This window comes from Ambystoma mexicanum, chromosome 8 (genome assembly GCF_040938575.1).
Source record: "Ambystoma mexicanum isolate Mex_15411 chromosome 8, UKY_AmexF1_1, whole genome shotgun sequence".
Classification (NCBI taxonomy): Eukaryota; Metazoa; Chordata; class Amphibia; order Caudata; family Ambystomatidae; genus Ambystoma; species Ambystoma mexicanum.
Window position 1 is genome coordinate 23288419 of NC_090929.1, and position 27490 is coordinate 23315908.

General features: G+C 49.9%; 1 protein-coding gene across 8 annotated transcripts in view; it reads left to right on the forward strand.

Moving 5' to 3' along the window:
* The window catches only part of SPTAN1 (spectrin alpha, non-erythrocytic 1), a 514843-nt gene that overhangs the window by 444439 nt on the left and 42914 nt on the right, over nt 1-27490 (forward strand). For all 8 annotated transcript variants that reach the window (XM_069609174.1, XM_069609169.1, XM_069609172.1 and 5 more), the window contains one exon: nt 26312-26424. In XM_069609174.1, the coding sequence (XP_069465275.1) occupies nt 26312-26424 (113 nt within the window). The remainder of the gene's footprint in view (nt 1-26311; nt 26425-27490) is intronic.

The following is a 27490-nucleotide window of genomic DNA, read 5'->3' on the forward strand; positions in this document are numbered from 1 at the left end:
TACAGCCTTCGGAATTCTCATAGGGTTTTTTATGCCATTGGCTTTTTCCCCTCTTTGACGGTCACAGAGGATTGCCCACTGCCCCACCTATACGGTGGCACAGTGGCGTCCTTCCGTGGACGTCCCTACCTACATAAAAAAAGAGACCCGGGAGCAAAGAGAAGAGGAAGCCCAAGAGAGAAGACAAAGGTGAAGGGGAGGGAGGTGAGACGGAGTCCTCTTTCGAGGAAGAGGACATTGCAGACCCTTGTGACAGTTTGCAACGCCTGGAAATCAGCATGGCTACAACACAGCAGATTCAGGAACTCGTAGCAGCCATACAGAGCCTGAACTTAGAAGTACAGAATCTCAAGAGCGCAAACACTGCTTTACAACAACGTATGACGGAGAGAGAACGTCCTTTGACAGATTTACCACCACTTCCTTTGGTTTTGGGTAAATTCGATGGTGCACCCAAAAGGGTTAAAGAATTCTTGGATGCTTGTAACCTTCACTTTTCATTTCGTGCTCAAACCTTTGCTTCAGATTATGCCAAAATTGGGTTTATGATTACCCACATGACTGGTAACGTCCTGGCATGGGCCACCCCTCTAGTGAATCAAACCAACCCAGTCTTGCAGGATTACAGCGCCTTCAAAACCCTTTTACAACCGACCTTGCGTACGGAAAGTACTTTTTTAGCATCTGAAGATCATCTAGACATCCGTCAAGGCAATTCTGACCTACTAATATACATAACCTTCAAGCAAGTAGCGGCTGAAGCAGGATGGCAAGAGCAAGCGCAGTATGCCATCTTTCGACGAGGATTAAGGGAAGATCTCAAAGACGAGCTGGCCCGGATAGCTCGACCAACTACATTTGCGCATCTTGTCACTGCTACCCTCTGCATCGACTTCCGTCTGACGGAACGCCGTGCAGAGAAAAAGAAGACCAAACCCTATGGATCTCCTCCCTTGGAACCCCTTCCTCACGGCCAAGCAGAGAAGAACCAATGCAGATCGGGACCACTCGGGGGCCCCCCTTACTCCAGAAGAACGTAAGAGACGCAGAGAAGGCAGCCTATTCATGTATTGAGAAGCATCTACTCATTTGCTTAGAGATTGTCCCGATGTCCCTCCCAAGCGATCGGGAAACAATCGCCCTCGGTAAGTGTTAGGACTCACTTCCGAGGGGCCATCACAAGTAACAAGTCTTTATGCCACTCTTTCTGTGTCTTCCCTGGAGATAACCGAAGACTCTCGTCTCATGGTTCTTGTAGTGACCCTACAACTGGGTGATTCCGAGATAGTCTCAAGCCTTACTAGATTGCGGAGCAGCTGGTAATTTCATTGATACCCATTGGGCTGAACAGAAGGGCTTAACCCGTATTGCCAAAAAAGAAGACCAGAAGGTGGAAGGCGTTGACGGCGAACCCTTAAGCTCCGGCATGATAACCCACACCACAGAAGAACCTGTCATGTCTATACAGCAACATTTGGAAAGGATAGTCTTTGACATCATCCGCGCAGCCCACTTCCCTCCCATTCTTTGGATAGGCTGGTTACGGAAACACAACCCCACCATTAACTGGACCAAGAATCTTCTAAGTTTCCATTCCGCACTCTGTAAGGCTGAGTGTCTGCCTGAGCCCAAATTTGAGACTGTGAAAACAGCAAGCAGCAGTGAGCCCAAAGTTGTTCATTGCTTACCAAACCATCTTCAGGAATTCAGAGGTAGTTCCAAAAGCAGGCAAGAGCCGAAATGCCCACTAGCAGATCAAAGATCTGGCCCACACACACCCCAGCAGTGGTCCATTCAGGACCACTGGTCGCACAACTCATGCATACCATTCAGACTCACTGAAACCAGTTTGTGGATTGGGACCGGACAGTCTCCGCCCACACCCCACCAGCAAACACACACACATCCCTCTGTTAGATAAAGTTTGTATGCAGTACCCTCTGGGAACACTACAAACAACTCTGACTACATGTATGGGAAACCCAACCTTTGGTATAAGCTTGTATAGGTTGGTAGTGTGACTGAGCAGCCAGGCTTATCTCAAGAGGGGTCAATGTGAGCTGTGGTGGAGTTACACAGAGATTTACAGTGACAAGTATTCAAATAAACTCTTACACTCAAGGTTTCTTGAATAAACAATTATTAATTTATCAGTCAGTTAGAATAAGCCTTCTTCAGAAGGGAGCAATATAATAGTAAAACACAAATACACTTCATGAAATACACTCTTAATATCTCTAAATTAGTAGATAACCTTTTGGGATGGCCCACAGACCCTACCTACACCCTCAGGTGACTTCAATTGCTAGGGTGCTGGGGACATTAATAGATCACGGTTACATTTAGAATCATATATTAATAAGTTAAAAGGAAAATATTATTTAGAACAAACAAGAGTTCACAAATATTCTAAAGCGGGCCAATACTTTTGGATCTCCCCAGAAAGAGTCATTCAGTACAATAGGCTAAGCCAAAGTCAATGGGCAAAAGTCTTATATAGGATGAATCCCCTCTGGTAGGTAAATGGAAAAGTCTTTGCACAATGTTTTAGAAGTCTTTGAAGAAAATAATCAAATGTAGGGCCACAAGCCGATTAGAGATGTGAGTAGTAGAAGATGCAAGTAACTCTATGGCAAGAAGTAAAGTTCTTTCAGACTTTGCACAGTACCTTTAAAATGAAGAAAAGATGCAGCAGATGACTCCAGTTCCTGTGCAGCTCTGCAGGTCTCACTGTTCCTGGGCCTCAGCCGTGGGGACAAGAGGGGGGACATCGGGAGACACCTGCAATGCCCTGGGGCGGTCAAAACCCGCAACCGGCAAACTTCACTTTCAGTTGCTGTTCAGTGTTTCAGCTCCTCGCGTCTACCGAAAAATAGCAGCAGTGCGGTTCCTGGCTGTCGAGATGGACTTTCCTTGCTTCTGGGGCCCCGCACTCTGTTGAGGGGGCTCAGGCTTGGTCAGTCCTGCTTCGTGGGAGTCGGAGGATCTTCCTGGAGCTATTGGCCAGCTTAAAAGCAATGCACACAATCTGATGTTCCTTTCCCTGCCTATACGGTTTCCAGCAGCAACTCTTTGGAAATTCAACCAGCTCCGAGATGGATGTCTAGATGGCCTACTTTGGGGTTGATTGGTCTCACCAACTCAAGGGGAGAAGTCGTCCTTGCAGGGGTTTCTCTGTCAATGAGAACTTGGCCTTTAGGCACTGCTGCAGGGCTTCACCGGGCAAACCAATGGTCCAGGAGTTGCAGCAGGCGTCCTCTTCAAGTTGTTCTTCGGTTCCTTCGTCCAGTGGTTGACTCTCCCTTCCAAGCCAAAAGCCTTGCCTTTTATTCACGCCCATTCATTCCAGCCTAGCTGTCACCCAGCAGGGTGGCTGTCCTTGCCGGACAATCAGCCGGCCAATCACCACAGAGTGCATTTGGGTCTCCTAGGAGACTAAGCACAGGGAGTTTCGGGCACCTCCCTCACTTCCTGCATACCCCAGACACCCTGGAGCCAGAGGCAGGCTTCACTCTTGAATCCCGCCAAAGGCAAAGCGAACAATGGGACCAAAGCTGGTTTGGCGCGCAGAGTAAATCTCAAGAAGGACCTTTCCACAAAGAAATGGTGAAAAAAGACCAGGGCCATTTTGACAAAAATGGCACCCTGGGGTGTTTTACTGCAGCTGCGAATGGAGCCCGTGGTAAATACACACCACAGTGGTTAAAATGAAACCACGGTCACCAAACATTCAATGAGGAAAGGATAACAAAAAAGCTAGACAAAGGGGAAATTAGGTAACCCCGCCAGCACCCTATTGTAAAATAGTGTGTGCTGGGTGTAAAGGTTACAAATGTAAGTATAGTCAACTTCACTTGACTGCTCTTGGAAACAGCAGTTTATCCAAGAGAAGGTATTTAAACCTTTGGGAAATCCGTAAGACTTCCCTGTGCCACTGCACTGAAGGTGCTGTGTGACACAATGTAAAAAATGATGCCTATGGAGTTTGTCAGACTCATACCCAAAAGAAGCAGTGTTCAAAAGTCGCTTTAAAATGCATGAGAGTGGGAAAAAGGGTCTCACTCTCTCCAGGTTAAAAAAAAAATCAAGTCCTCAAAATCCAGCAAAGTTGCTGGGGGTCTCTAAGGTGGAGGGTATTAGCACATTTCTGAGAATTCTCCCCATCACCCTCCAGTAGCCCGCCAAAAGCTTCTGCTTTCCCAGTCACTAGGAGTCCATATAAGGAATTTCCTGTCCTCGCATATCAGGAAGAAGGGTTGATGAAAAGATGGCCAAGGGACAAATGAAAAACCTCATGGCACGGCCACGTTTGGACACTAGCCACAGTAAGTAGCCAAATGCGGTAAATGCTGTATGACTAAAGTAAAATACACTAAATAAATAACAAAGAAACTGCTGCCATCAGCTTGTCCCTTAGGCTCACCTAAAGTAACCGAAAATCCCGAGTGTTTGTCTAGGGTAAAATAAAGTGTACCCCATTGAACTACATTGTAAAATGCATTGTACAATAAAGAGTTACCAAAAGTAATAAGAATGTAACAGGACTAAGGGAAACTGTTTCTCAGTACTGACAGCCTGAAGGATATGTCAGTTTCCCCATAACAGATGAGCAAGACAGTGTAGTGAAGCACAAGGCTTCTCTGCACTGCTACAAGTTCAGGTCAGATATCAAAATAAAAGGCACAAGGTTTGGGTGTCCAAGAAATGGAGGGAAAGGTGCTGTAAAGAGAAATCTTTCCTAACATGGTGGCCTCCTTAAATCTGTCCACCCGGCCAGATTCTAGAAATCCATCTAAACCGTGGCAACCCCCCATCTCAACCCCTGCCTGAGGGTCCTGTGCATGGAAGCTTTCCGAAATGTCTCGGAAACATTGTGTTAGCTGACCAGCTTCTGACCAGCTTCACATAGGGCCTCCTCGCATCCGTTATTGTTCCAAGTTGAGCCTTGGAAGTCTGCAGATCCTCGACTTAACAAGTAGCATCCCCTGCAGTGGCAGCTCTCCACCACGAAGAGGACCCTAGTAGGAGACCTTTGTTTCCTCAATGGGTCAATTGCCGACATTTCTTCAGTGGTCATCGCCGATTGCCACCTGCATCGTGTCCTGTGAGTTCAGAGTCTTTGCCAGCCAGAGTAGTGGTCGCTAAGAGTGACCTGCACTCGAGAACCCTAGACCTCCTTCAAAAGAACCAAGGGACGAGCAAGGGGGGGGGGCTGCGATTTCAGGAACTTCTCTGGTAGTTCCTGAGTCATTTGGAGTACAGGGGGCGGTGGGTGTGTGAGTAAGCAAACCTAGTCCTACCCTCCCACCTTCATAGGTTTAACTGGTGTAAATGCCTTACCCTACATCTCTCATGCCGGTCTGTGAACAGTGGAGTTCTGGTCAAGGCTCCTCTGGGCTACCCCAAAGGTTGCTGGACTGGGAGAGGGCCTGCTAAGAACCTTTTTCAATCATTATCTAACTTTGAGCTACTTATAAACTTTGTTTGCCATGCCAACTCCTGTTCAGACTCTTAGCCTTCTGAAGAGAACTACAATGGGACTTGTGACTCTAGGCCTCATCTTTTCTAGCTAAGGAAGCACTTTGTAAGGTAATCTGCCTTGCAAGGTAACATTTCATATTATATTTCGAACACCTTTATTTTCAGCATATTAGTTCTCTAACTGATGGTTACTTGGTTCATTTTATTCACTTGCTTTAATACTCTTCAGTATTCTGAGACTACACCTGTATTCTAAAAAAGAAGTATTGGTGCTCTTAGAGCACACCGAAGTGAATGTGTATTTCTGATGTTTGTTAATCTGCTTAGAATCACTGCTGTGCATAGTCCGACATCCAGTGGTCACGGCAGAGTATTGCATTTTGTTTTCGTAGTCGAAAAGGGGACGTCGACAAGGCGTGTCTGTAACACTATCCCTATAGTGAAGTGCATTCTACCCACAATCCCTCACGCGTCGAGGTCCCTCAGATTGTTTTTTTCTGCCTAGATATTGGTCGCCTTAACGCAGAGCTCCTTCGAGAGAAATTGCAAAACATTTACTCAAACCTTTGGTCATTATTTATTATACATTACATTAGATCCCCCCCTTTGACGGTGAAGCTGCGAAGCTGTTTCACCGCCGAGTAAGAACTTTGACGGCGGTGACTTAGACGGAGGAGATCCTTCGGTGCTGCCGAACACGTGGCCTGGCCTCGCCGGCCTAGGACAGTAGGGAGAGTGGGGGTCGTGTGACATTTCTTCTACTTCTAAGAATGCGTTTTTCGTGGGGATTGGGTCCTCCGACGTATTCCATATCTGACATGTAATCACCAAAGCTGTGCTGCTTCTGAAACTTTTTCCTGCGTCGATGACGTCGATGCGCCGTCGTCGAGGACCTCCTCCGACGTCATCCGATGTGATAAGTAGGACGCACGACGCCTGTAGCCTCAGTTCCGTTTTTTCCGCGAACGTGTTGCTTCGTGAATCTCGGTTAACGCCTCGACTCTTTGGAGTTCTGTTCTTCTCGGTTCTTCGAACCTGTTCGTTTTTGTGAAAATCCTTCGTGTGAAGATGTCTTCTACTTCGTCTTCGACCCCCCGTCCGGGCTTCAAGAAGTGCGGGGAGTGTGGGTCCAAGATGTCGGTGACGGACTCGCACGACGCCTGCCTCTGGTGCCTCGGGGAGGCCCACGACACGGATGACTGTATCGTCTGCCAGTCGCTCACGTCCAAAGCCTTACGCAAACGTAAGAAGTTGTTGTCGGTAGGTCGGGTGTCCAAGCCCCGGAAGTCGAAGTCTGCGGGGCTTTCGACGGATGATTCGAGTGGTGACTCTCCGCGTCATCGTCTGAAGTCTCGTGGGTCTCCTTCTAGGAGTCGGTCTCGCCACTCCTCAGCCTCTTCGAGGCATTCTCGGAAGTGCCGACACCGGTCGTCTTCCAGGTCCTCTTCGGAGGACTCTGCCCGGCACGTCGCTTACCCCACCAGCCGTGCGACGCCGGAGGAATGGGCTTCCTTCGGGAAGAAAATGCTGGCGATTCTCGAGTCGCAGGGTACTAAGCCGTCCGCGCCCCCGAGTGGGGTCAGTCGCAAGAGGTCGAGACACCGCTCGCAAGAGTGGTCGGCACGAGTCACGGGAGGGGTCCCGTTCGGACAAGGAGACTCGTTCTCGACGTACCCGTTCCAGGTCGCGTTCGAGACCGCGTGCACCTGTGAGGTCTTCGAGGAAGACATCGACGTCTGAGGCGTCGAGGGTGTCGACAGGCTTTCTCGAGGCTCCGGCTCCGAGGAAGTCGTCGAAGCCGTCGACGCTCAGGTCGTCGAAGGACACGCTCGGGGCTCCGGCTTCGAGGGCTGTGTCGACGCTGCCGATGCTGGCGGCGCTGCATCTGACGTCAATGCCGATTTCCTCGATGCTGATCTTCTCGGCGCCGATGCCTGTTCTCTCGACGCCGGCGCCGATTCGCTCGACGCCATCGACGCCTTTCGTGTCGGAGGTACCCCGTGGCATGGGGGAACCCCCTAGGAAGGCTCTGGTTAAGAGCAAGCACTCTCGGGTGCCTTCTTTTCGCCACCTGGAATATATTTCAGAGGCGGATGAGGATTCTGATGGCCTGGTTCCTAGTCAGGTTCCAGATGAAATTGTCTCGGGCCATAGTCAGTTTGACGATTTGAGGCAGTCACTGCATGATGCCAATGGACTGGACACGTCTCCGGAGGTGGAGTTTTGTAGGCCTGAGCCTGGTTCTCATGCCGATTCCTCGGACCGGCGCCTTATGGCTAGGGTTTCTGAGTACTTGGGATGGTCTGCTCCCCCAGGGGAGTTTGTGCAGGATGATCTAACGGACATCCTTGATGTTGGTCCCCCAACTGACCCGGTACTGCCGTTCCATATGGCTTTACAGAGAAGGGTGGCGGCGGCTTGGACTGCTCCGGAGAGTCTCCCGGCGGTGGGCAGATCCTTGCCGCAAAAATACCGTCCAGCCAGTAGCGACCCCTGCTACTTGACCAGGCACCCCACTCCGGAGAGTTTGGTGGTGCAGGCGGCCCCGGCAAAGCAGGCGTTGTACCCTACCATCCCTCCTGATAGGGACGACAAACGTTTCGATGGCTGGGCGAAGAAAGTGTTTTCTTCTGGTGGTATGGCGCTTCAGGCGGCCAACTCCATTTGTGCCTTGTCTCGTTTCACACACACTCTGTGGAACTGTGTTGCGTTAGCGGCAGAACATATTCCCCGAAGGGGACGAACGGGATGGTTTCCTTGCTATGGTCCAGGATGGTAAGGATGCCATGTGTGAGTCCGTTCAGTCGGGTTTGGACTTAGCTGAATGCGTCAGTAGGTCCATGGCGGCGAGCACCGTGATACGCAGGTTTGCGTGGTTGCGGAAGTCGGGGTTTGCTCCTGATGTGCAGGCCCGGCTCATCAACATGCCCTTTGACGGTGAACACCTTTTTGGCAGCAAAGCTGACGAGAGCCTTGAGAGGTTGCAGACCTCAAAAGCTGCAGCGAAGTCGTTGGGCGCTGCAGTTCGCCAACCTCTGCCTTTTCGTCCTAGGGGACAGCAGTGGAGGGGTGGTTCCTTTCGCTATTACTCGTCCTTCAGTAAAGCGAGAGGAGCTGGCAGTCAAAGAGGCCAACGCAGGGGTACCAGAGGTGGACGACAGGGTACCCGTGGTGCCAAGGCCGCTCGGGCAGTTGCCTCTTTGCCCTCAGGTAACGCCGCAGCCGCTCCCACTCAGTCATGAGGCCATGTCCCATGGTTCGCCGGTTGGGGGAAGGCTGGCGCAGCATCTTGTAGAGTGGCAAGCCATTACTTCAGATGTGTGGGTTCTGGAGATCATAACCCACGGCTACTGTCTTCCCTTTCGGCACAGGCCTCGCGACAATCCACCGGGGAACCTCTCTTTGCAGAGTCCGGATCCGCTCCTTGCGCAGGAAATTCAAGCCCTGCTGGAGAAAGGCGCCATAGAACTGGTGCCTGTAGCGTAGAGAAACAAGGGATGGTATTCCCCTTATTTTTTGATTTCGAAGAAAGAAGGGGGATTGAGACCCATCATGGACTTGCGCGGTTTGAACAAACTCCTCAGGAAGGAAAAGTTCAAGATGGTTACTCTCTCTCAAGTCCTCCAGGCCCTTCAGCTTCAGGACTGGTTGGTGTCACTCGACCTTAAGGATGCTTACTTCCATGTGCCGATCCATCCCAAGCACAAGAAGTACCTGAGGTTCGTGGTTTGCGACTCGCACTTTCAGTTTCGGGTCCTGCCGTTCGGATTGACCTCCGCCCCGAGGGTTTTCACCAAGCTCATGGTGGTGGTGGCAGCGCATCTCAGGCAAGGGGGGATTCACGTCTACCCCTACCTGGACGATTGGTTGATCAGGGGGAGCTCTCCCGAGCAAGTCCTGGATCTGTCCGTCACCTGCCACTCCCTTCACAGGCTGGGCTTCTCCCTCAATTTAAATAAGTCCCATTTGACACCAACACAGCGGCTCCAGTACATCGGAGCAGTGCTCGACACTTCCCTGGGGCAGTGTTTTCCTCCCCAGGTGAGGGCTCTTCACATTCAGCAGATGGTGCACAAGTTTCAGCATGCCCAGACGCTCCCAGCTTTCGAGTTCTTGAGGTTGCTCGGCCTCATGGCATCCTGCATTCTTCTGGTGCCAGAGGCTCGCCTGCGGATGAGATCTTTGCAGTGGGTTCTCAAGATGCAATGGTCGCAGTCCTCCGGCAGGATGTCGGACCCGGTTCAGGTGCCGCCCTCGGTCGCCCGGGACCTTCTGTGGTGGGCCGTCAAAGGCAACTTGATGAAGGGGGCTCCATTTTGGCTTCCCTGGCCGGAGGTGACAATCGTGACGGATGCATCCCTCACGGGATGGGGAGCTCATGCCAACGGGCTGACAGTCAGCGGTCGTTGGTCTCCGTCGGAGTCCAGACTCCATATCAATCTGTTGGAGCTGAGGGCCGTCAGGCTAGCCCTGAAGGCTTTTCTGCCGACTGTGCGAGGAAAGAGTGTCCTGATCCTGACGGACAACACAGTGGCCATGCACTACCTCAACAAAAAGGGGGGGGCAGGGTCACTTCCTCTGTGCAGGGAGGCGATGCAGCTCGAGTTCTGGGCCATCCAGCAGGAAGTTTCGATCTCGGCAGTTCATCTGGCCGGAGACGAAAACGTGACGGCGGACGCTCTGAGCAGGCAGAGCGCGATCTCTCACGAGTGGGAGTTGGCTCAGGAGATTCTCCTGGAGATCTTCGCCCTTTGGGGGACCCCTCAAGTGGATCTCTTCGCCTCCAGTGTCAACCGGAAGTGCGAAAGGTTTTGCTTGCGGGAATTTCCTCCAAAAGGAGCCTTAGGAGACGTGTTCGTGGTGGAGTGGTCATTCCCGCTGCTGTACGCGTTTCCTCCAGTCCCCGTCATCCCGCAAGTGCTGCGGAGGTTACGGAAGTTCGGTTCCCGGATGATCCTCATTGCTCCGGCGTGGGCTCGGAGGACGTGGTACCCGGACCTTCTCGACTTGTCCATCTGCCCTCCACGTCGTCTTCCCTACCGAGACGATCTGCTCTCACGGGAGGGGGGTCAGGTTCTCCATCCAGAGGTCAGATCCCTCAACCTTCACGCTTGGCTTCTGAAAGGTTGAGGTATAAGGATTGGGACCTCCCTGAAGACGTGATGGAGGTGTTGCTTTCGGCCCGAAGGCCAGCAACAAAGTCTCTGTACCGTTGGCGTAAATTCTGCGACTGGTGCAGAGTTCAGAATGTGGATCCTTTTGCATGTGACATCCCCATGGTTCTGTCCTATTTACTTTCTTTGGCCCACAGGGGCTTGCAAGTGGGTACCATTAAAGGTTACCTGGCGGCGCTGTCCATCTTTAAGCGCTCGTCTGAAGAGTATTCTCACTTTAAAATCCCTTTGATTTCACAGTTTCTGAAAGGGCTCACTAATGTGTTCACTCCGTCACCTTTCATGGTGCCTGGTTGGGATGTAAACCTTGTTCTTAAGTTTCTTATGGGTGCTCCGTTTGAGACTTTACATTCTTGCCCCTTGATGCTGTTAACTCTGAAAACTGTGTTTTTAGTTGCGGTTACTTCCGCTCGCAGAGTGAGTGAGTTACAGGCACTTTCAGTTAAGCCACCCTTCACTGTATTTCACAAGGACAGGGTTGTCCTTAGAGTGCGTCCTTCTTTTCTTCCGAAGGTAGTGACGGAATTTGATTTGGCCCAGAAATTTGTTCTTCCGGCATTCTATCCTCCTCCGCATCCTGGTAAGGAAGAGGAGAGGCTCCATAGGCTTGATCCTAGGAAAGCTTTAAGCTTTTATGTTTCACGCATGTCCCGGGTCAGAGTGGACGATCAACTCTTTATTGGTTACGCTGGAAAGCGTTTGGGGCAAGCTGTGACGAAACAGACTTTGTCTCGCTGGATTATTTTGGCCATCTCGGCTTCCGGGCCCATTCTACCAGGGGTATGGCTGCATCTACTGCCCTGCAGAGGGGGTGTTCCTATTCGCAACATCAGTGATGCAGCCACCTGGGCTTCAGTACATACATTTGTACGTCACTATTCCCTCGATTCCATCCGAGGACAGGATCTAGCCTTTGGCAAGGCGGTCCTTTGCTCTATTTGATTGGCTATTCTAAATTTTGATTCTAAATTCTTTCCCTCCTCCTTGCTCTGGTACTGCTTTGGGAGTCTGTCATAGATATGGAATACGTCGGAGGACCCAATCCCCTCAAAGAACAAGTTACTTTCTTACCTGGTAACGTTCTTTCGATGGGATGGTCCGACGACGTATTCCATATCGCTCCCGCCCTGCCTTCCCCGCTGCAGAATTTCTTTTGCGATTGCAGCTTACGTTCCGCAAGGCTTTGTCTGACTGGCAGTTGCTAATGTCACATGTTCTGGGGGAAAATACTACAACTGAGGCTACGGGCGTCTTGCGTCCTACTTATCACATCGGATAACGTCGGAGGAGGTCCTCGACGACGGCTCATCGACGCAGGACGCAGACGCCGAAAAAAGTTTCCGAAGCAGCACAACTGTGGTGATTACATGTCATAGATATGGAATATGTTGTCGGACCATCCCATCGAAAGAACGTTACCAGGTAAGAAAGTAACTAGTTCCTCTTTCACCTCCCTTTCCTTTGGGGTCGTTATCACTCTTAATTGTAACCTCAGCTATGGAGAGGACTCAGTTTAGATTTTACCCACGCTGTAAGGGCAAATTCACATGGAAAGACGAGCACAAGCGGTGTAACCGTTGCTTACCCCTCGACGACGACGAGGAAGGCTGTGCGGCCTGTAAACTTCTTCGCCCAAAAACCTTAAAGGACCGCAGGGTCAAGACGTGGGCAGCCTACGCTATGTCTAGAGCTGATTCCTCAGCCGCAGCCGCCACCGAGTGTGACAAGGACAGTGATAACCCGACCTCTGTTTCGGAGGTTGTGGAGCTCTAGGGAGTGTACCCGCTCCTCAGCGTCTATCCCCGGCCCCGACAAGTTCGGCTCACGCCCTACTTATGGGAATGAACACCCCGGCGACACTGACAAACACAGAAAGCATAAGCACACAACCCACAGCACTTCTTTGTTGGATGAAGAAAGCCCTAGCGCCAACAGACACGCCGGACCCACCGGCGTCCTCCACCGACCATAAGGGTCGCAAGCCCTCCCCGCCACCGCAGACGTGACTAGCGACTGGGCTACCTGCAGACAAGGGCGCTACCACCAAAACAGACAGGATTTTGAATAGGTAGATACATTCACAGCGACCCGGCGACACGATTTGACCACGACATACTTCCATATACCCTGAATGTGTCAAGCACAAACCGTGCCAAGATTCCATATGGAAAACTTGATTGGAAATGTGAAATTTGGAAGAGGCTTTTTCACCACTAACCGGAGAGTAGAGGAATACACAGGTACAACTCTGCATTATTTAGAGCTAAAGACAACTTTTCATTGCCTCATCAAATCAATAATACATATATATTATTCACAGATAACAATAAATTAATTGGGAACTACGAAAAGACGTTTCCATCATCTCACAACGCAATAGTTGCCACTGTAAAATCCTGAGCATATACTCACTATCAAAAAGGAGATGTTGTTCTCATTCCACATTGAAGTATCATTTTGAAATTATTATGAATAATTGTTGAAATTAGTGATTACTGTACTAGTTAGCAGTAAGTCATTTCTCCTGAAGAAGAGAGGTAAATCTCTCGAAACGCGTTGAGCTCATTACTATCCCGCCTTTTTTTAGAAATTTGTGTAGAAATTGATTTTAGAAACTATTTTTTTGAACAGTCATGATTACCTTGCATCTGTTAGAAATTCGTATCAATTCTCCCGAAATTTTGTTGAATTTGATGAAAGAAACTACTTTTGGTTATTTGTTAAATTACAATGGTTTGAGTGAATTGAACTCAAAAGAAACAACTATTATTTTGTACAATTTTGATAAACATCATTAGTAAAAAAACGAATACCTTCAAGGTGAAAATTTGTTGATTGAACTTTACTTTCAATGCTTGTTTGTTGATTGTGGCTAAATAACTTCTTCAAAGAGTGATATATTGAATATTTGAAATCACTGAAAATATTGAGATTTGTTTGCAAAATTTTCTTTCCACTCTTGAATGGTGTGCAGGGGATGGGAGTTCTATTACCAATAGGAACTACACATTTTTCTCATGTCTTTCTTGACTTTTTTGATACCAGAGTCATTCTTTTCTCCCCGGCACCCAGAAAAAACTGATTTGTATAAGGGTCAGTGGACTAGAAAAAACAAAAAATACTTAAAGTACCGTACATAGAAAATATACATAAGATAGGGTGTGTTTTCCCTACTTTCTTCTTTTTCGCTACCACCAAAACGCCAGGCGACACGCCTCGTAAGAGTGCGACCGTCGCTGAAAGAGACTCGGCACCGCCCAGCACGACGCCAGACGAACCCTCGACGAGAACTTGGCTCGTATAGTTTCCACTGACGGCCAGAGACGGACGGCGAGTGATACGCCGAAGACCGCTCACAAGGCCAGGGAGACACCGAGTATGCCGGAAGGGAGGCAGGGACCGCTCCCACCGTCGAAGGAAGGCCCTCGCCTACGATAAGGCTTCTCATAAGGCGAAGGGACTTTATCCTCAACGTTATGGGACAGATTGAGGCGGCTACATTCAGAAGAGCCTTCTTTGTCGCCTCCAGACCGTTCTGGGTTACCACATTGGACATTTGAGAGATTCCAATCATGTATGGACAAACTGGATAGATTTGTCCACTCCTGAACATAAAACACCCAAGAGGCCAAGAGAGGTACTTCATGAGGACCCCAGGGCTAAATATCCTAGACTATTTAACCCCCTTGAGGAGACTAATACTTATGACCTCACTGAAGAAGACTTTCACTTCCAAGAGGATGAGGAGTTCTTAAATAGTGAAGACCAACAGAACCTCGAAGAAGAAGGTTTTGAGGAAAATCCTGACATAGGTGGGGGGCTTCGAAGAAGACCCAGATGAAGGTGGTGTTAGGCAGAATCTTGTGCAGTCCCCTTAGGGACCACTACACAAAATTAAGACTACAGGTGGCAATACAAGTTTTACCTTTTGGTACACGCCTGTACTAAGTTATAGTGGTAGCAGTAGCAGAGCAGCCAGGCTTATCTCAAGAGTATATGAGCAGTAGCACAGATTACACAAAGGGACCACAATTACTGTGGCTCAAGCAAACACAGGTTTAAGGTAAAAAAATATAAGTACATTTATTTTTAAACCATCAGTTATAAACACAACACTTCTAATAGACTTTAAACAAAACCACACGTTAAATATACTACAACTAACCAATTCACTTTGTACAGTATGTCTCAAGGTAAGTACCCTGTGTTTGAATGAACCGGTGTTATGAACAAAACACGATACCGCGGATACGGTTGCGATCACTTTTTGACAGTTCGGTCTACTCAATAAACGCGTAGCCGTGACATGAAATGCTACCGGGGCAAAAACACACTTAGCACCTGAGATACCCAGAGGGAGTTGGAGGCAAAAATCACAGGCAATATTTAGGTTAGGCAGACAGCATCGAGAAACACTCAGAAACAGGAGTTCAAAAGTCAAAGGGTCAGAGCCAGGGTTAAGTGACACCGGAGACCTGTTGCCGAAGATCAGACCGTTAGACAGTTCACGATTCAGCGTAGCCCAAAAGTACTTTGATATTGTCAGTGTTCGGAAGCAAAAGTTATAAGGAGGAGGGAAGACAAGGACGAGCCTTGAGGATGAAGAAAAGGGGGTTCACCCAGTTTCCTCGAGTAGAGCACAGTACCTTATTCCAATGGTGCAGCTGGCTCCCTGGCAGTTGTTCCTGTTGGTTTCCCGCAGACCCACGATTCCTGGAGCTTCGTTGTGAAGGACGACGTCTGAAGGGGGTCTGCACGACACAGGGAGGAATCCGGCAGCAGCGACAACGCATAAAAGGTGCGCTACTTAAAAACAGGAAATATTCGGAAGGTGGCTATCCGGACCACTATAGCAGTGTGCAGCGATTTCGACCACGGCGGAGATCTCTGGCTGAAGATGATGAGCTGGTTATCCCCACCAGGCTCAAGGGAAGAAGACTCCGGACTGGATCTCCTCTTAGTCGTCGAAGGGTAGATAGCTCAGGACTGCAGCAGGGCTTCACCGGGACGGGGTAGTTGCAGCACCCGTCGTTCTCTCCGCTTCTCTTCTGTTCCTTGTAGTTCCAGAGGCGACTCTGACTTCTAGCCCAAGAGACCTGCCTTTTATGCGCAAAACCCCCATTCACACAGCTTGGATGTCAATCACGCAGCAATGCCAATGTCGAGCCGGGACAACCACCTCAGCCAATCATGGCAAAGTGCGACTTGGGTTTCCTAGGATACCCTGTGCAGGGGGTGACTACACCCCTCCCTCACATTCAGCCCACCTAGACACCCAGGCGCCTTGAGGAGGGCTTCTCTGCAGAAGCCCACCAAAAGACGGTGAACAAAGAAGGCGAACCTAGTTTGCCGCGCAAAGTAAAACACAAGAAGGACTTTAACAAAAAGAAATGGCGAATAAACCCAACCGGAGCCAAAAGAAAGACGATTTGTTTGAGGCTAATATAATAGCCAAGAACAGTACCACGTTTATCTAATATAATCGCTGTAGAAAAGTTAGGGTAGATACCACTGCCACCAGCCAAGTCTAAATGCTAAAAGAGCGAAACAATGCTCAGGGAGGTACAGACAGAAAAGGGGTACAGATTCGCCCTTTCCAGTACTCCATGTAAGAGGGGTGTACTGGGTCTGTGGTAAACATGACTATGTAAAGTAAATGGCAACTTTACCTTTCTCTGGGGGACAGTAGGAAGTCTTAAAGACAACCCAGGGTTACTACACTGAGGGTGCGGTGTAACCCATACAAGAACAGGGGCACCTGGAGTGGTGTGCTCCAGTGCCCAAGATCACACAATGAGAAAAAACACATGTAAGAGTGGAAAAAGGATGTACACTCTTACCAGGTGGAAAAAATAAACTCCAGAAATCCAGCAAAGCTGCTGGGGGCCTCACTAGGTGAGGGAAATTAGCCCTAGAAGGAGAATTCTCCTTAAGAGGTGGCTCACAGCCTTGGCAGTCACCAAGAGTCCACAGACTCTGAGATCCTGAACCTTTCCTCTCCTCAGACCACACCGGTCAGGAATCCGTCACCGATAGATGACCAACCCACTTTCACCGCGCTACTACGGAAAGCAGCAGCGCACTTTGAAATTGAGACTGGGGAAATTACTACCGATACTGATTTTGTAGAAAGAATCATTAAGGAGAAACCTCCCACTAGCCAGACCATTCCCCTCCTCGCCTCAGTTAAGAGACGAATCATCCCATCACTGCCTACACCTGCGTTGGTCAGAGGGGTCAACCCAAGAATTGAAAAACTGTTTACTCCCTCTCCTTCGGACCCATTATACATTATGGGTCACTCAATACCAGATTCCTTGGTGGTAACTACCACAAGGAAAAGAGCAGGGGTTTCGCTATCAACTAGCGAAGCACCCCCAGACAAGGAAGAAAAGAAACTCTACGCCCTGGGTAAGAGAATTACAGCCCTGGCAGCTTTTTCCACCAGAATTCCCAATAATAATACCTTACTGGCAAGTTATGCTGATGCCCAATGGGGAAAATTACTCCAAGACCTCGAGGAGGTCCCTGAGCCCTTAAGAACTCGCTTATTAACCACGGTAACAGAAGGAACTCTGGTTAACTAGAGCATCATTAGAAACACTCTTGATGCTGCAGAAACGGCTGGCCGTTCTTTAGTCCAGGGGATACTTCTGAAGTGTCATGTCTGGCTCCGCAACTCAGGTTTTAAGCCAGAAACCCAGGCGTCACTCATTAATAAACCAATAGAGGATTCTAACCTCTTTGGGAAAGTGGTGGATGACGCACTGGAGACTGCGAAGAAGGATTTCAACACCCTAAAGACTTTAGACCAGAGAGGATTCGGTAACAAACTTTTTTCGAGGTCAACAACAGCAACAACAACAGCAGTACACTCTAGTCAGGGAACCAGTGGCCAATACACTCAGAGGACAACGCCGTGGCAAGGGTAGAGGCCGGGCCCCACTCCCAGAGGATCCCTGGCTACCAACACCAAATGACCCGACGGTTCGGGTCCCCTCCCATGCATCGCCGGTCGGGGGCCGGTTAACATCTTTCCTACCAGCAGGGGAGGGAATAACATCAGACCACTGGGTATTATCAACTATAGCCCACGGTTACTGCATAGAATTCAGTCGGTCCCCCAAGTACAGACCCCCAAGCGGACGACGCTTATCACCGGAGCACCTCACCATCCTTCTTCAAGAAGTGGAACTGCTGCTACTAAAAGGAGCAATAGCGGTCGTGCCTCTATCACAGGTAACGGAAGGTATTTACTCAGTGTACTTCCTTGTACCCAAAAAGGAATTAACCATGCGCCCTGTACTAGATCTGCGCCCAGCGAACAAATTTGTCAAACCTCAAAAATTTCGCATGGTGACCTTACAGGAAGTAATCCCCCTGCTTTCACAGGGAGATTACATGACAACACTGGACATGAAAGATGCATACTTTCATATTTTAATGTTGCCAGCGCACAGAAAATACCTCAGGTTCATGATAGAGGGCAAATACTACCAGTTCAGAGTGCTACCCTTCGGCATAGCGTCAGCGCCGAGGGTATTCACGAAAGTACTGGCAGTGGCCCACCTGCGCAGGTTGTCCATCCCAGTATACCCTTACCTCGACGATTGGCTCATAACAGGGGATTCTTATGAGACATGCTTCTCAAATACCCAAAAGACTGTAGACCTTTTGTTCCAACTGGGCTTCTCCATCAAGGAGAAGAAGTCCTCCAGCCTAGACCCCAGCCAGATCAAACAATTCCTACGGGCTCTAATTCGAACAAAGGACGGCCTCGTCTTCCCCTCCGAGAGGGTCCAAAATATGCTGTTTCAAATCCCTCAATATGTGGCCGGTCGAGAGGTGACGGTGCGCAAAGCAATGCGTTTGCTAGGAATGATGGCGTCATGTATATATTTGGTACCTCACGCTCGACTGCGCATGCGCCCAATGCAAGAGTGGCTCAACAGCCATTGGTTTCAGGCCAGCGGACAATGGGACGATCTAGTGGTGGTCTCGCAGGCCTTGGTTCTCTCGCTACGGTGGTGGTCGAAGGAAAACCTTGTAATAGGGAAACCATTCGCCACCCCCGCAGTGGAAGCCACTCTAACCACAGACGCATCCCTCACAGGATGGGGGGGGGGCTCACCTATCCCATCAGACTGCACATGGAGTTTGTACTCAGAGTGTAGCGTCCAAACACATAAACTTGCTGGAACTGCTAGCGTTCTTCAAAGAACTGAAGGCTTACTAGGTACACCTGCAAGGGAAGACAGTGATGGTCCTCACAGACAGCACCACAGCCATGTACTACCTGATCAAGGGGGCACGCACTCTCCAGGACTGTCCAAGCTGTCCCAGAACATCTGGAAGTGGGCTCTCAAACACATGTTCCTGTTGTCACAACATGTACCAGGGGAACTCAATCTGCTAGCAGACTTACTCAGCAGAGACTTCCCTCTGCCCGCAGAGTACGAATGGCAGTTAAGAGAAGACATAGTCTTCGACGTTTTCACACAACGGGGGTTTGATTGATATTTTATTTCTATCGCGCTCGTACACAAGTGTTTCAGAGCGCGACAAGGCAAGGGAGGGGAACAGGGGAGAACAAAACGGCGATCTTACTAGGCCCAGTGACATTGAGAACGCGTAAGTGCATGAAATAGATCTGTTTGCAACTCTGGAGAACTCCCAATGCCAAGATTACACCTCCAGGTACCCCCAGAACCGATCCAAAGGGAACGGTCTCTGGATAACATGGTCAGGGAAATGTGTTTACGCTTTTCCCCCCTGACTCCCCTTCCCAACAAAATAGTGCACAAGATGCACCAGGAACCAGTCACCATGATACTAGTGGCCCCTATGTGGGACCGGCAGCCATGGTTCGCTCACCTGATGGAGATGTCTCTAGCTCCACCGGTGAAACTACCCTGCCCGTACAACATGCTGTCACAGGACAGGGGCAAGACGATACACCCATGCCCACAGATCATGAACTTAGCAGCCTGGCTCCTGAGATCATAGAATTTGGACATTTACAGCTCCTTCAAAGATGCATGGACATTCTTAGGGAGGCTAGAAAACCTAACACTCGTTACTGCTATTCTAGCAAGTGGAAGAGATTCGTCATCTGGTGTAGAAATAAGAGCATCAACCCCGTTGACTGCTCTCCCACACAAATTGTTCTTTACCCGACTCACTTATTAGACTCAGGATTGGTCTTTAATTCTATTAAAGTTCATCTAGCAGCACTTTCCTCATACACGACTTCTCAACTCAGTGTCATGGTGGAAAGTCACAGTTATTAAAGCCATCATGGAGGGAGTAATGAGGATACACCCTCCTATAGCTAACCCAGCTCTCGGATGGGACCTAAATGTGGTACTTACCAGGCTTATGGGCTCACCCTTTGAACCCATGCACAAAGCATCCCATAAGAACCTCACTCTTAACTGCTTTCTTAATAGCTATCACCTCCATTAGGAGAGTGAGTGAACTACAAGCGCTCTCTATACTAGACCCCTTTGTAACAGTTCACAAGGATAAGGTGGTTCTACGCACACATCCTAGGTGTGCACCAAAATGTATTTCTAAATTCCATATCAACCAGTCAATAGAACTACCAACGTTCTCTCAAAAGCCTTCAAATTTAGGAGAAAGGAGCCTGCATACACTAGATGTGCGCAGAGCCGTCGTGTTTTATATGGAAAGAACTAGACCTCTGAGAAAGACTAATCGGTTCTTTGTCTCGGTGGCAGCAGGAAGAGAAGGAGATGCAGTTTCAAAATCCACTATATCTAGATTTATTGTCTTATGCATCACTCCGTTTCTCTCTTGCTAAGAGAGAACTACCCTTCAAGCCGAGAGCACACTCTACTCGAGGCACTGGGGCATCCATAGCATTCATTGCAAACGTTCCCCTTGAGTCGATTTGCAAAGCGGCAACCTGGAGTTCTGTGCACACCTTTACAAAACACTACTGTCTAGATACCAACTCCAGATCTGATTCCCAGGTGGGACAAGCAGTATTAAGACATCTTTTTTCTACTGTTCCTTCTCACAACCAACCTCCAGCTCCAGGTACTGCTCGCTAGTCTATGCACAGCATGTGATTCTAAGCAGATTAACAAACATCAGAAGACCATGCATTAATTACCGTAATAGCATTTCGGATGGTTGTATCTGCTTAGATTCACATGCACCCAGCCTTCCTCCCCGCTCGGATGGAAGGAACATAGACATCCTTTATCTATCTCTCTTTTCTGTACTCAGTCACGTCTAATAGGCTCCCTCAGGGCAGAAATAATACAAACAGAGGGACCTCGACGCGTGAGGGATTGTGGGTACAATGCACGTCACTATAGGGATAGTGTTACAGACACGCCTTGTCGACGTCCCCTTTTCGACTACGAAAACGAAATGCAATACTCTGCAGTGACCACTGGATGTCAGACTATGCACAGCATGTGAATCTAAGCAGATACAACCATCCGAAATGCTTTTACGGTAAGTAATGCATTGTCATATTAGTGAATGGTTTGGTGTTACTTAGCTGTGGTCGTTCATTGCTAAGCGTTACCCTAAGGTCTAAACAAGTTACTTTTATCTTTTACTTTCCCCCTAACTTGTATTTTAAAGAGTGTTTTGTGTGTTTGCTTCCTTGAACCCTTCACCACTCTGACACTTCCTAATTCTAAGCCTTGCTGCCCAGTTGCACTACTCGGTGTTGAGATGGATTTCCAAAATAAGCCCTGGGGGAAGGATTTTGGGAGGCCACCCTATTATGGTGAATAGGGATGGCACCGAGAGGTTGGCCAAAACTCGATCCAAGTATGGTAGTAGAGCAGCAAGGCTTAGCCTCAGGAAGGGGCGCAGGAGCGGTCTAGGGCTACAATGAGTACACCCACAGCAACACCAGTAATTCCAGTTAGACAGAGAAGTTCAAAAAAAGACCTTGATCATGTATGCCTTTAAAATACGCACTAAGCAATGGAACCTTTAGTTATGTATTGTTTCTACAAAATACATATATACATACTCTTACGTCCCGTCCCCTTTCCTCCATACTGTATGGGTGTCCCTTCCAAAGGGACAGGAGACGGAACCATTTTCACCAGAAAAATTAAATTTAGAGCGGCCCAGCCCCCTTTTCCGCGTTGACTGGAACAGGCCGAATTCACCAGCGCTCCTGGGTTTGGCTTTGGCCATGTAATTCCACGTGCAGATACTTCTTTGTCTTTTTGTCATTCAGGTACTCGGTCTCCAGGTGTCACGCCCCTCCCCGGCGCCCGTCAACTACTATAGGGTTCAGCAGGTGTCCAGCCTGCAACAGGCTCTTCCCAACTTCAGAGTCCCACTGCCTACGTTGCCTTGGCCTAGACCACGGTTGGCAAGCTTGCTCAGCGTGTGGCTCGCTGTCTTTGAAAGCGCTGAAGAACAGACTAGCCAGTTGGAGGGAGCTCTTCCAGAAGTCGCCTCAACAGGACCTCAAGAACTTCGTGAAACATCAAACCAAGCCCAATGTAGGGCCTATATTCTCCATCTAACCCTGCAAGGGAGACTCCTTCCCAGGGACTCTCCCGCGCGGTAGGGACCCGTCAGGTTCTTCTACCAGCACGTGCACTGAGGCTGCTGCATCTACCAGCCTCCAGTCCGAGGGATCCTTAGATCTTCCCAGTGACAGTGTTAAGGGCCTGGAATGTTCTTTTACTGGGTCTTCACCCGTGGGTTTCCGCCCTTGTACCGGCACCATGGCCGAGGGGCTACGCCCTAATACCGGCAATATGTTGGAGGGACGCCTAAACGCAGCTCTACCGACCCCCGGGTCGAAGGTGCCAGACCTACAGGGCCTAGGCACGAGGAGCAGGGTCGGCCTCGTGATCCACACGTAAGAGTCTTGGACGAGGCCAGGCCCAGCGGGCTGAGCAATACGTGGCAGGCAGCTCGACAAAATGGCCACCGGACCAGCCAGAGGCACCCGTCCAACGCCATTTCAGGAATTCAGCGAAGGAGTGTCAAGGTGGGACTGGCCTCAAACAGGTATGTGGCCTGCAGCCTATATCCCTCTTTTGCGCAGGGCAGCTTTCCTCTGCGTCCATACGGGCAGGGTATGCAACGGCAGGCACCAGCAGCTCCCGGCTACCCCGTCAGCACCCCCTGCCACTTCCTCGGCCAGTGAAGAGGTCTTCTTCGAGAGGTTCCTCGGCCTCATGAAGTCACCTCGGAAGGGGGTTATCCTCAAAGACGCCATCAGGGAAGTCCTTCCCGCAATGCTAGCGGCACCACAGACGCCTTCGTCGGCGCCCTGGCGCAGCCGCGTCCGCCAGGCTCCCCAGCCGACTCCTCAGAAGGCTCTGTGCCAGCCTCCATCCCCTCCGGCCGTTGTCCCTGTACCCCAGGCTCTGGCACCAACTACTACTCCTCCTCCACAGGATCCCCCAGATCCACAGGATACGGATGGGGAGGAGGATCAAGACCTCAGCCAGGGCCTTCCACGAACGTCTTTCTGGGCTGGCGGAGTATCTGGGCCTACCCCAACTCGAGGTCGAGCAGCCGGCAGAGGGTGTTCTGACGGAAGTCCTCACACGACGCCCCTCTGCCAAATCGGGGATTCCTCTGCAGATCGATGTAGTCTCCCTGGCCAAGAAGGGCTGGCTCAAATCCCACTCAGCCCAGCCGGTCAATCGACGCCTGGATGCCAAGTAAAGTGCAGGCACATGGAGGGGTATGCACTCTTGCTCTTGGGCCATCCTCAGTCACACTCCTTGGTGATTGCTACAGCATCACTACTCTCCAAGATTCAGTCGTCCTCAGCTGCCTCCTCTGCAGTGCTGCTGGGCAAGGAGAAGATCTTGGAGGCGTACGGCAAGAAACTCTATTCCAACGTGTCCTTATAGCTTCGTCAGGCCAACACAGATGCCTTGCTGGCTGTCGCCAACCAAAGATTATGGCGGGAAATTGCGGACTTCCTGTCGGAACTCCCCATCCAGAGCCAATCACGCTTTAAGGCCGAGGCCAAGCTGGTGGCGCATGATCTCATGGAATCCAATGTGGCCCATATTGACACCTGGCTGTGCCATCTGTATCGCCACGGACATGAAAAGGACAGCCTTGCTCCAGGCAACAAAGTTCAACCTGGACATCCAGGAACGCATATTAGATCTACCGCTCGGGGGAGGGGGGGCCTTTTCCACTCCTCCATGGACGAAGAGCTGGACAAAAAGAAAAACCGCGCACGAACGGCCAAATCTTTATCCATCCTTCCAAAGACCACGCCCAAATCGTACACCCAATCTCTGCAGCGCTCCGATTGGGGTCGTACGTAGAGAGGGTTCCGAGACTTCCGGGAGCGTAGATCCAGGCAGCCGGACCGCTCGCCGTCTCAGAGCCGGCGCAAGCAACAAAGGTCTTTTTCCAGTCCCCCTCCTCTGCGACAGCCACAGAGGGAAAGAAGGCATGACACACCCCTTCTGGTCCACGTGTCTCTGGTGGGGGGCAGGCTTGCTCTCCATGCACATTTCTGGGACCAGAATTTCGCAGACCGTTGGATCCTCTCCGTAGTATCCACGGGGTATGCATCCCTATCCCAGCCTCTCCTCCCCTCCACTCCCACAGGTTGGGACAGCAACTCTTTTGGCGGAGATCCGGTCTCTCGTAGAGAGCCAGGCAGTGGAGTGAGGCTTTGGCTTCTACTCCAGGATTTTCGCCATTCAGAAGAACCAGGCGGGCCTGAGAGTGGTGCTGGACCTTTCCACCCTCAACCTCTCCTTACCCCTGCACAAATTCAAGATGGTTACGCCAGCTTTTATAGCAGAGACATTGGACAAGGGAGACTGGATGTGCTCCCTGGACCTGAAGGATGCGTACCTACATGCCCCGATTTGGCAGCCCCATCGTTCTTTCCTACGGTTCAGGATCATGGGCTACCATTTTTCAAATACAAAGTCCTCCCGTTTGGCCTCAACTCGGCCCCCAGGGTCTTTACCAGACTCGTGAACGCTATAGCGGCCCACCTCAGAGCGCAGGGCCTCCACATCTACCCATACCTCGACGACTGGCTCGTCAGGGCTACATCTCCGGCAGCGGTTCAACAGTCTTCACATGCCCTTATGAACACACTGCAAGACCTGGGCTTCTCGCTCAACCTCAAGAAGTCACAGCTGCTCCCTACGTGGACTGACTTTCCTGGGATTCATTTGGGACACGTGCTCCGAGAAGGTTTTCCCGTCGGAAGACAAGATCTCTGCCATCAAGAGGGCCACCACCCACTTCCTCAGCAGAGAGGGGACCTCTGCATGGTGGTGCCAACATCTCCTGGGTCTACTAGCGGCGGTTCTGTTAGCCTTGCCGCACAAGAGACTAAGGATAAGGATTCAGCTGCACTTCGCTGCCTCAAGGAGTCAGGAGCGGGGCTCGCAATCCGAGATAATCCACATTCCTCCATCGCTCCACCCGGACCTAACTTGGTGGTCCATGGACTGCAACCTACGGACGGGCAAGCCCTTCCGGCCGCCCTCTCCGGAAATGCCTATTGCTCCATCCTGTCAACTCTGGTGACCATCTTGGAGCGGAGTGAAGCCTTACTGTTCACCCCACTTGAATCTTCTATATGGTCAGCCACGTCCCTTAATCCGGACTCATTCCTGTTCGGGCATAGACATTGTTGCTGCTTATATGCCACTTTCTCATGTAAAAGAACGAATGAAAGCTTTATTTCGACCACGGCCATAAAAGGGCATTACATCACAGTAGTAAAGTACTTGATTAACAGTACACGTCTTAAGGTACATAAGTCGATAGTTATTTGGCTGTCCAAAACATCTTCACAATTAACTAGACTTTGATTTTAAAAAGTTGTTCTAGCAAGAAACGAATAGTTGGAATAGCTAGTTTTAAGTAAATGGCATCACTCCTACATCTTGTCCCACTAACTAACCTCCTCTCCATCCCACTGTGTGCATAAGAGGCCTTTGTATGAAGAGGTGCCGTTCCACGGTAGCTCAGTTGGTACATGTGTGCTAGGCATGCTCAACACAAACTCTGATTAGCTCTGGTATTTGTCAAATCGTGTAAAAGACAGGTATCCGTCTAGCACCCATTCAAACCTGGATTTCCATTGCTTTATCATGAAAGTATTGCACTAAAAAAGTAATTGCATTGAAGATTTAGGCCTGTAATTTTATCACATGCCTGTACCTCTCTCCCCTGCCCAGAATATTAACCAGTGCTGGACATTTTCTACCAACAGACCACTTTGATAGAAATTTTTGTAGTTTTGATTGCCTTTTAATAAATGTTAGTTGTAATTATTGACCTTTTTACAGTTCATATTTTATTCTAAAAAGTGAGATTGATTTGGCTTAATACTGCTGGAATTGTATAACTTGAATGCCGTGAAAACGCAAGGCTGGACCCAAGCTGACCAAGGCAATACTGGAGTGTACCTGGTTTTGGTTGTTAGTACTATATAAATACCTATGGTCGATCATTCACTCATTCATTCAGTCTATGCTGCATTTGATCATTCCCAGGTGTCCTTTGGTTATGTTCCCTTTTTCACACCATCAGCTACTTGCTGAATGTTTGGGGTGCCCACTGCCTTTGCTCAAGTTTGGGGTGCTTCCTGAAAGTACTGGCGACAAGGCGCTTTGAAACAATGTTTCATCTTCTTCCAGGAACGGGAATTGGAACTGCAGAAGGAGCAGCGCAGGCAAGAAGAGAATGACAAGCTCCGGCAGGAGTTTGCTCAGCACGCCAACGCGTTCCACCAGTGGATTCAGGAAACAAGGTAACCATGTTAATCTCCCTTGTCAGATGAGGAGGGCACAGGGAGTTGATTATCTTACTCTACCACAGCAGCTGGGTGTGCTGTAAATCCCCCTGCCCGTCCCCCTACTAGCCCTTGGAGCACACTAAACGAGACGGGCTGCGCACGAAGCTGCAGAGCAGACTCTGAATTCTCTACTTTGGAGGTTAGTTCTGCTGTTACGCGCATCTATCCCTCCCTCCCCTGCCACTGAGATGGGTGTAAACAGGAAGATCTGCACAGCGATGTGCTGGTTGTCTGTGCCCCTTGGGAGTCTCGGCCAGTCTCCCCTGCATCCCGGCATACCTGGCCCTTAGGCAACCTTCCCTGACTAGCCTTCCAAGGCCGGTCCACCCCTTCCCTTGCACCATTGACCCCTACCTCTTGTTCCTCCTGGCACTTGCCCTCCTGGGCACCCTTTAGCACTTGCCCAGTCTCCTGGGCCCCTCCCGTCAGCACTTCTACCTTCACCCTATCCCATCCCTTTGCCCTGATCTGCCCCCTCCACCCTGCACTTATTGATACTATATTGCACGATCTGAATGTCACAAGGCCTGGAAGGCCCATTGTTTTCTCCTCTGTTCCCCGCTCCCCCTTCTGTCTTGTGGCGCCAGGAAGCACTTTCTGCTGTATCAGCACCATACAAATGTCCAATAAATAAATCTGCCTCTCATGATTGTTAATGACGGCTTTAATAGTTGTGGGTAAATGGTTGTATAGCCCCCCTACACCCCATCTCAAGATCGATAACTGCTCACTGCACCACACGTAAGGCACATGCTGTTACTCCAACTCACTGGAATTCACACAGGGTGAACTGCTAAGGCAATCCACACCCTAGGCAGAAACACTTGTGTACAGGCGCGTTATGAATATCTTATCATATCACATCTCTCGTACTATGGTGGGGTGGACTACCTTAAGGCCAGAACCACTAATGGAATGATCAGGCCCACATCTCTCATATCATGGTGGTGTGGACTACCTGATGGCCGGAACCACTAACGGGAATGATCAGGACCACATCTCTCCTACTATGGTGGGGTGG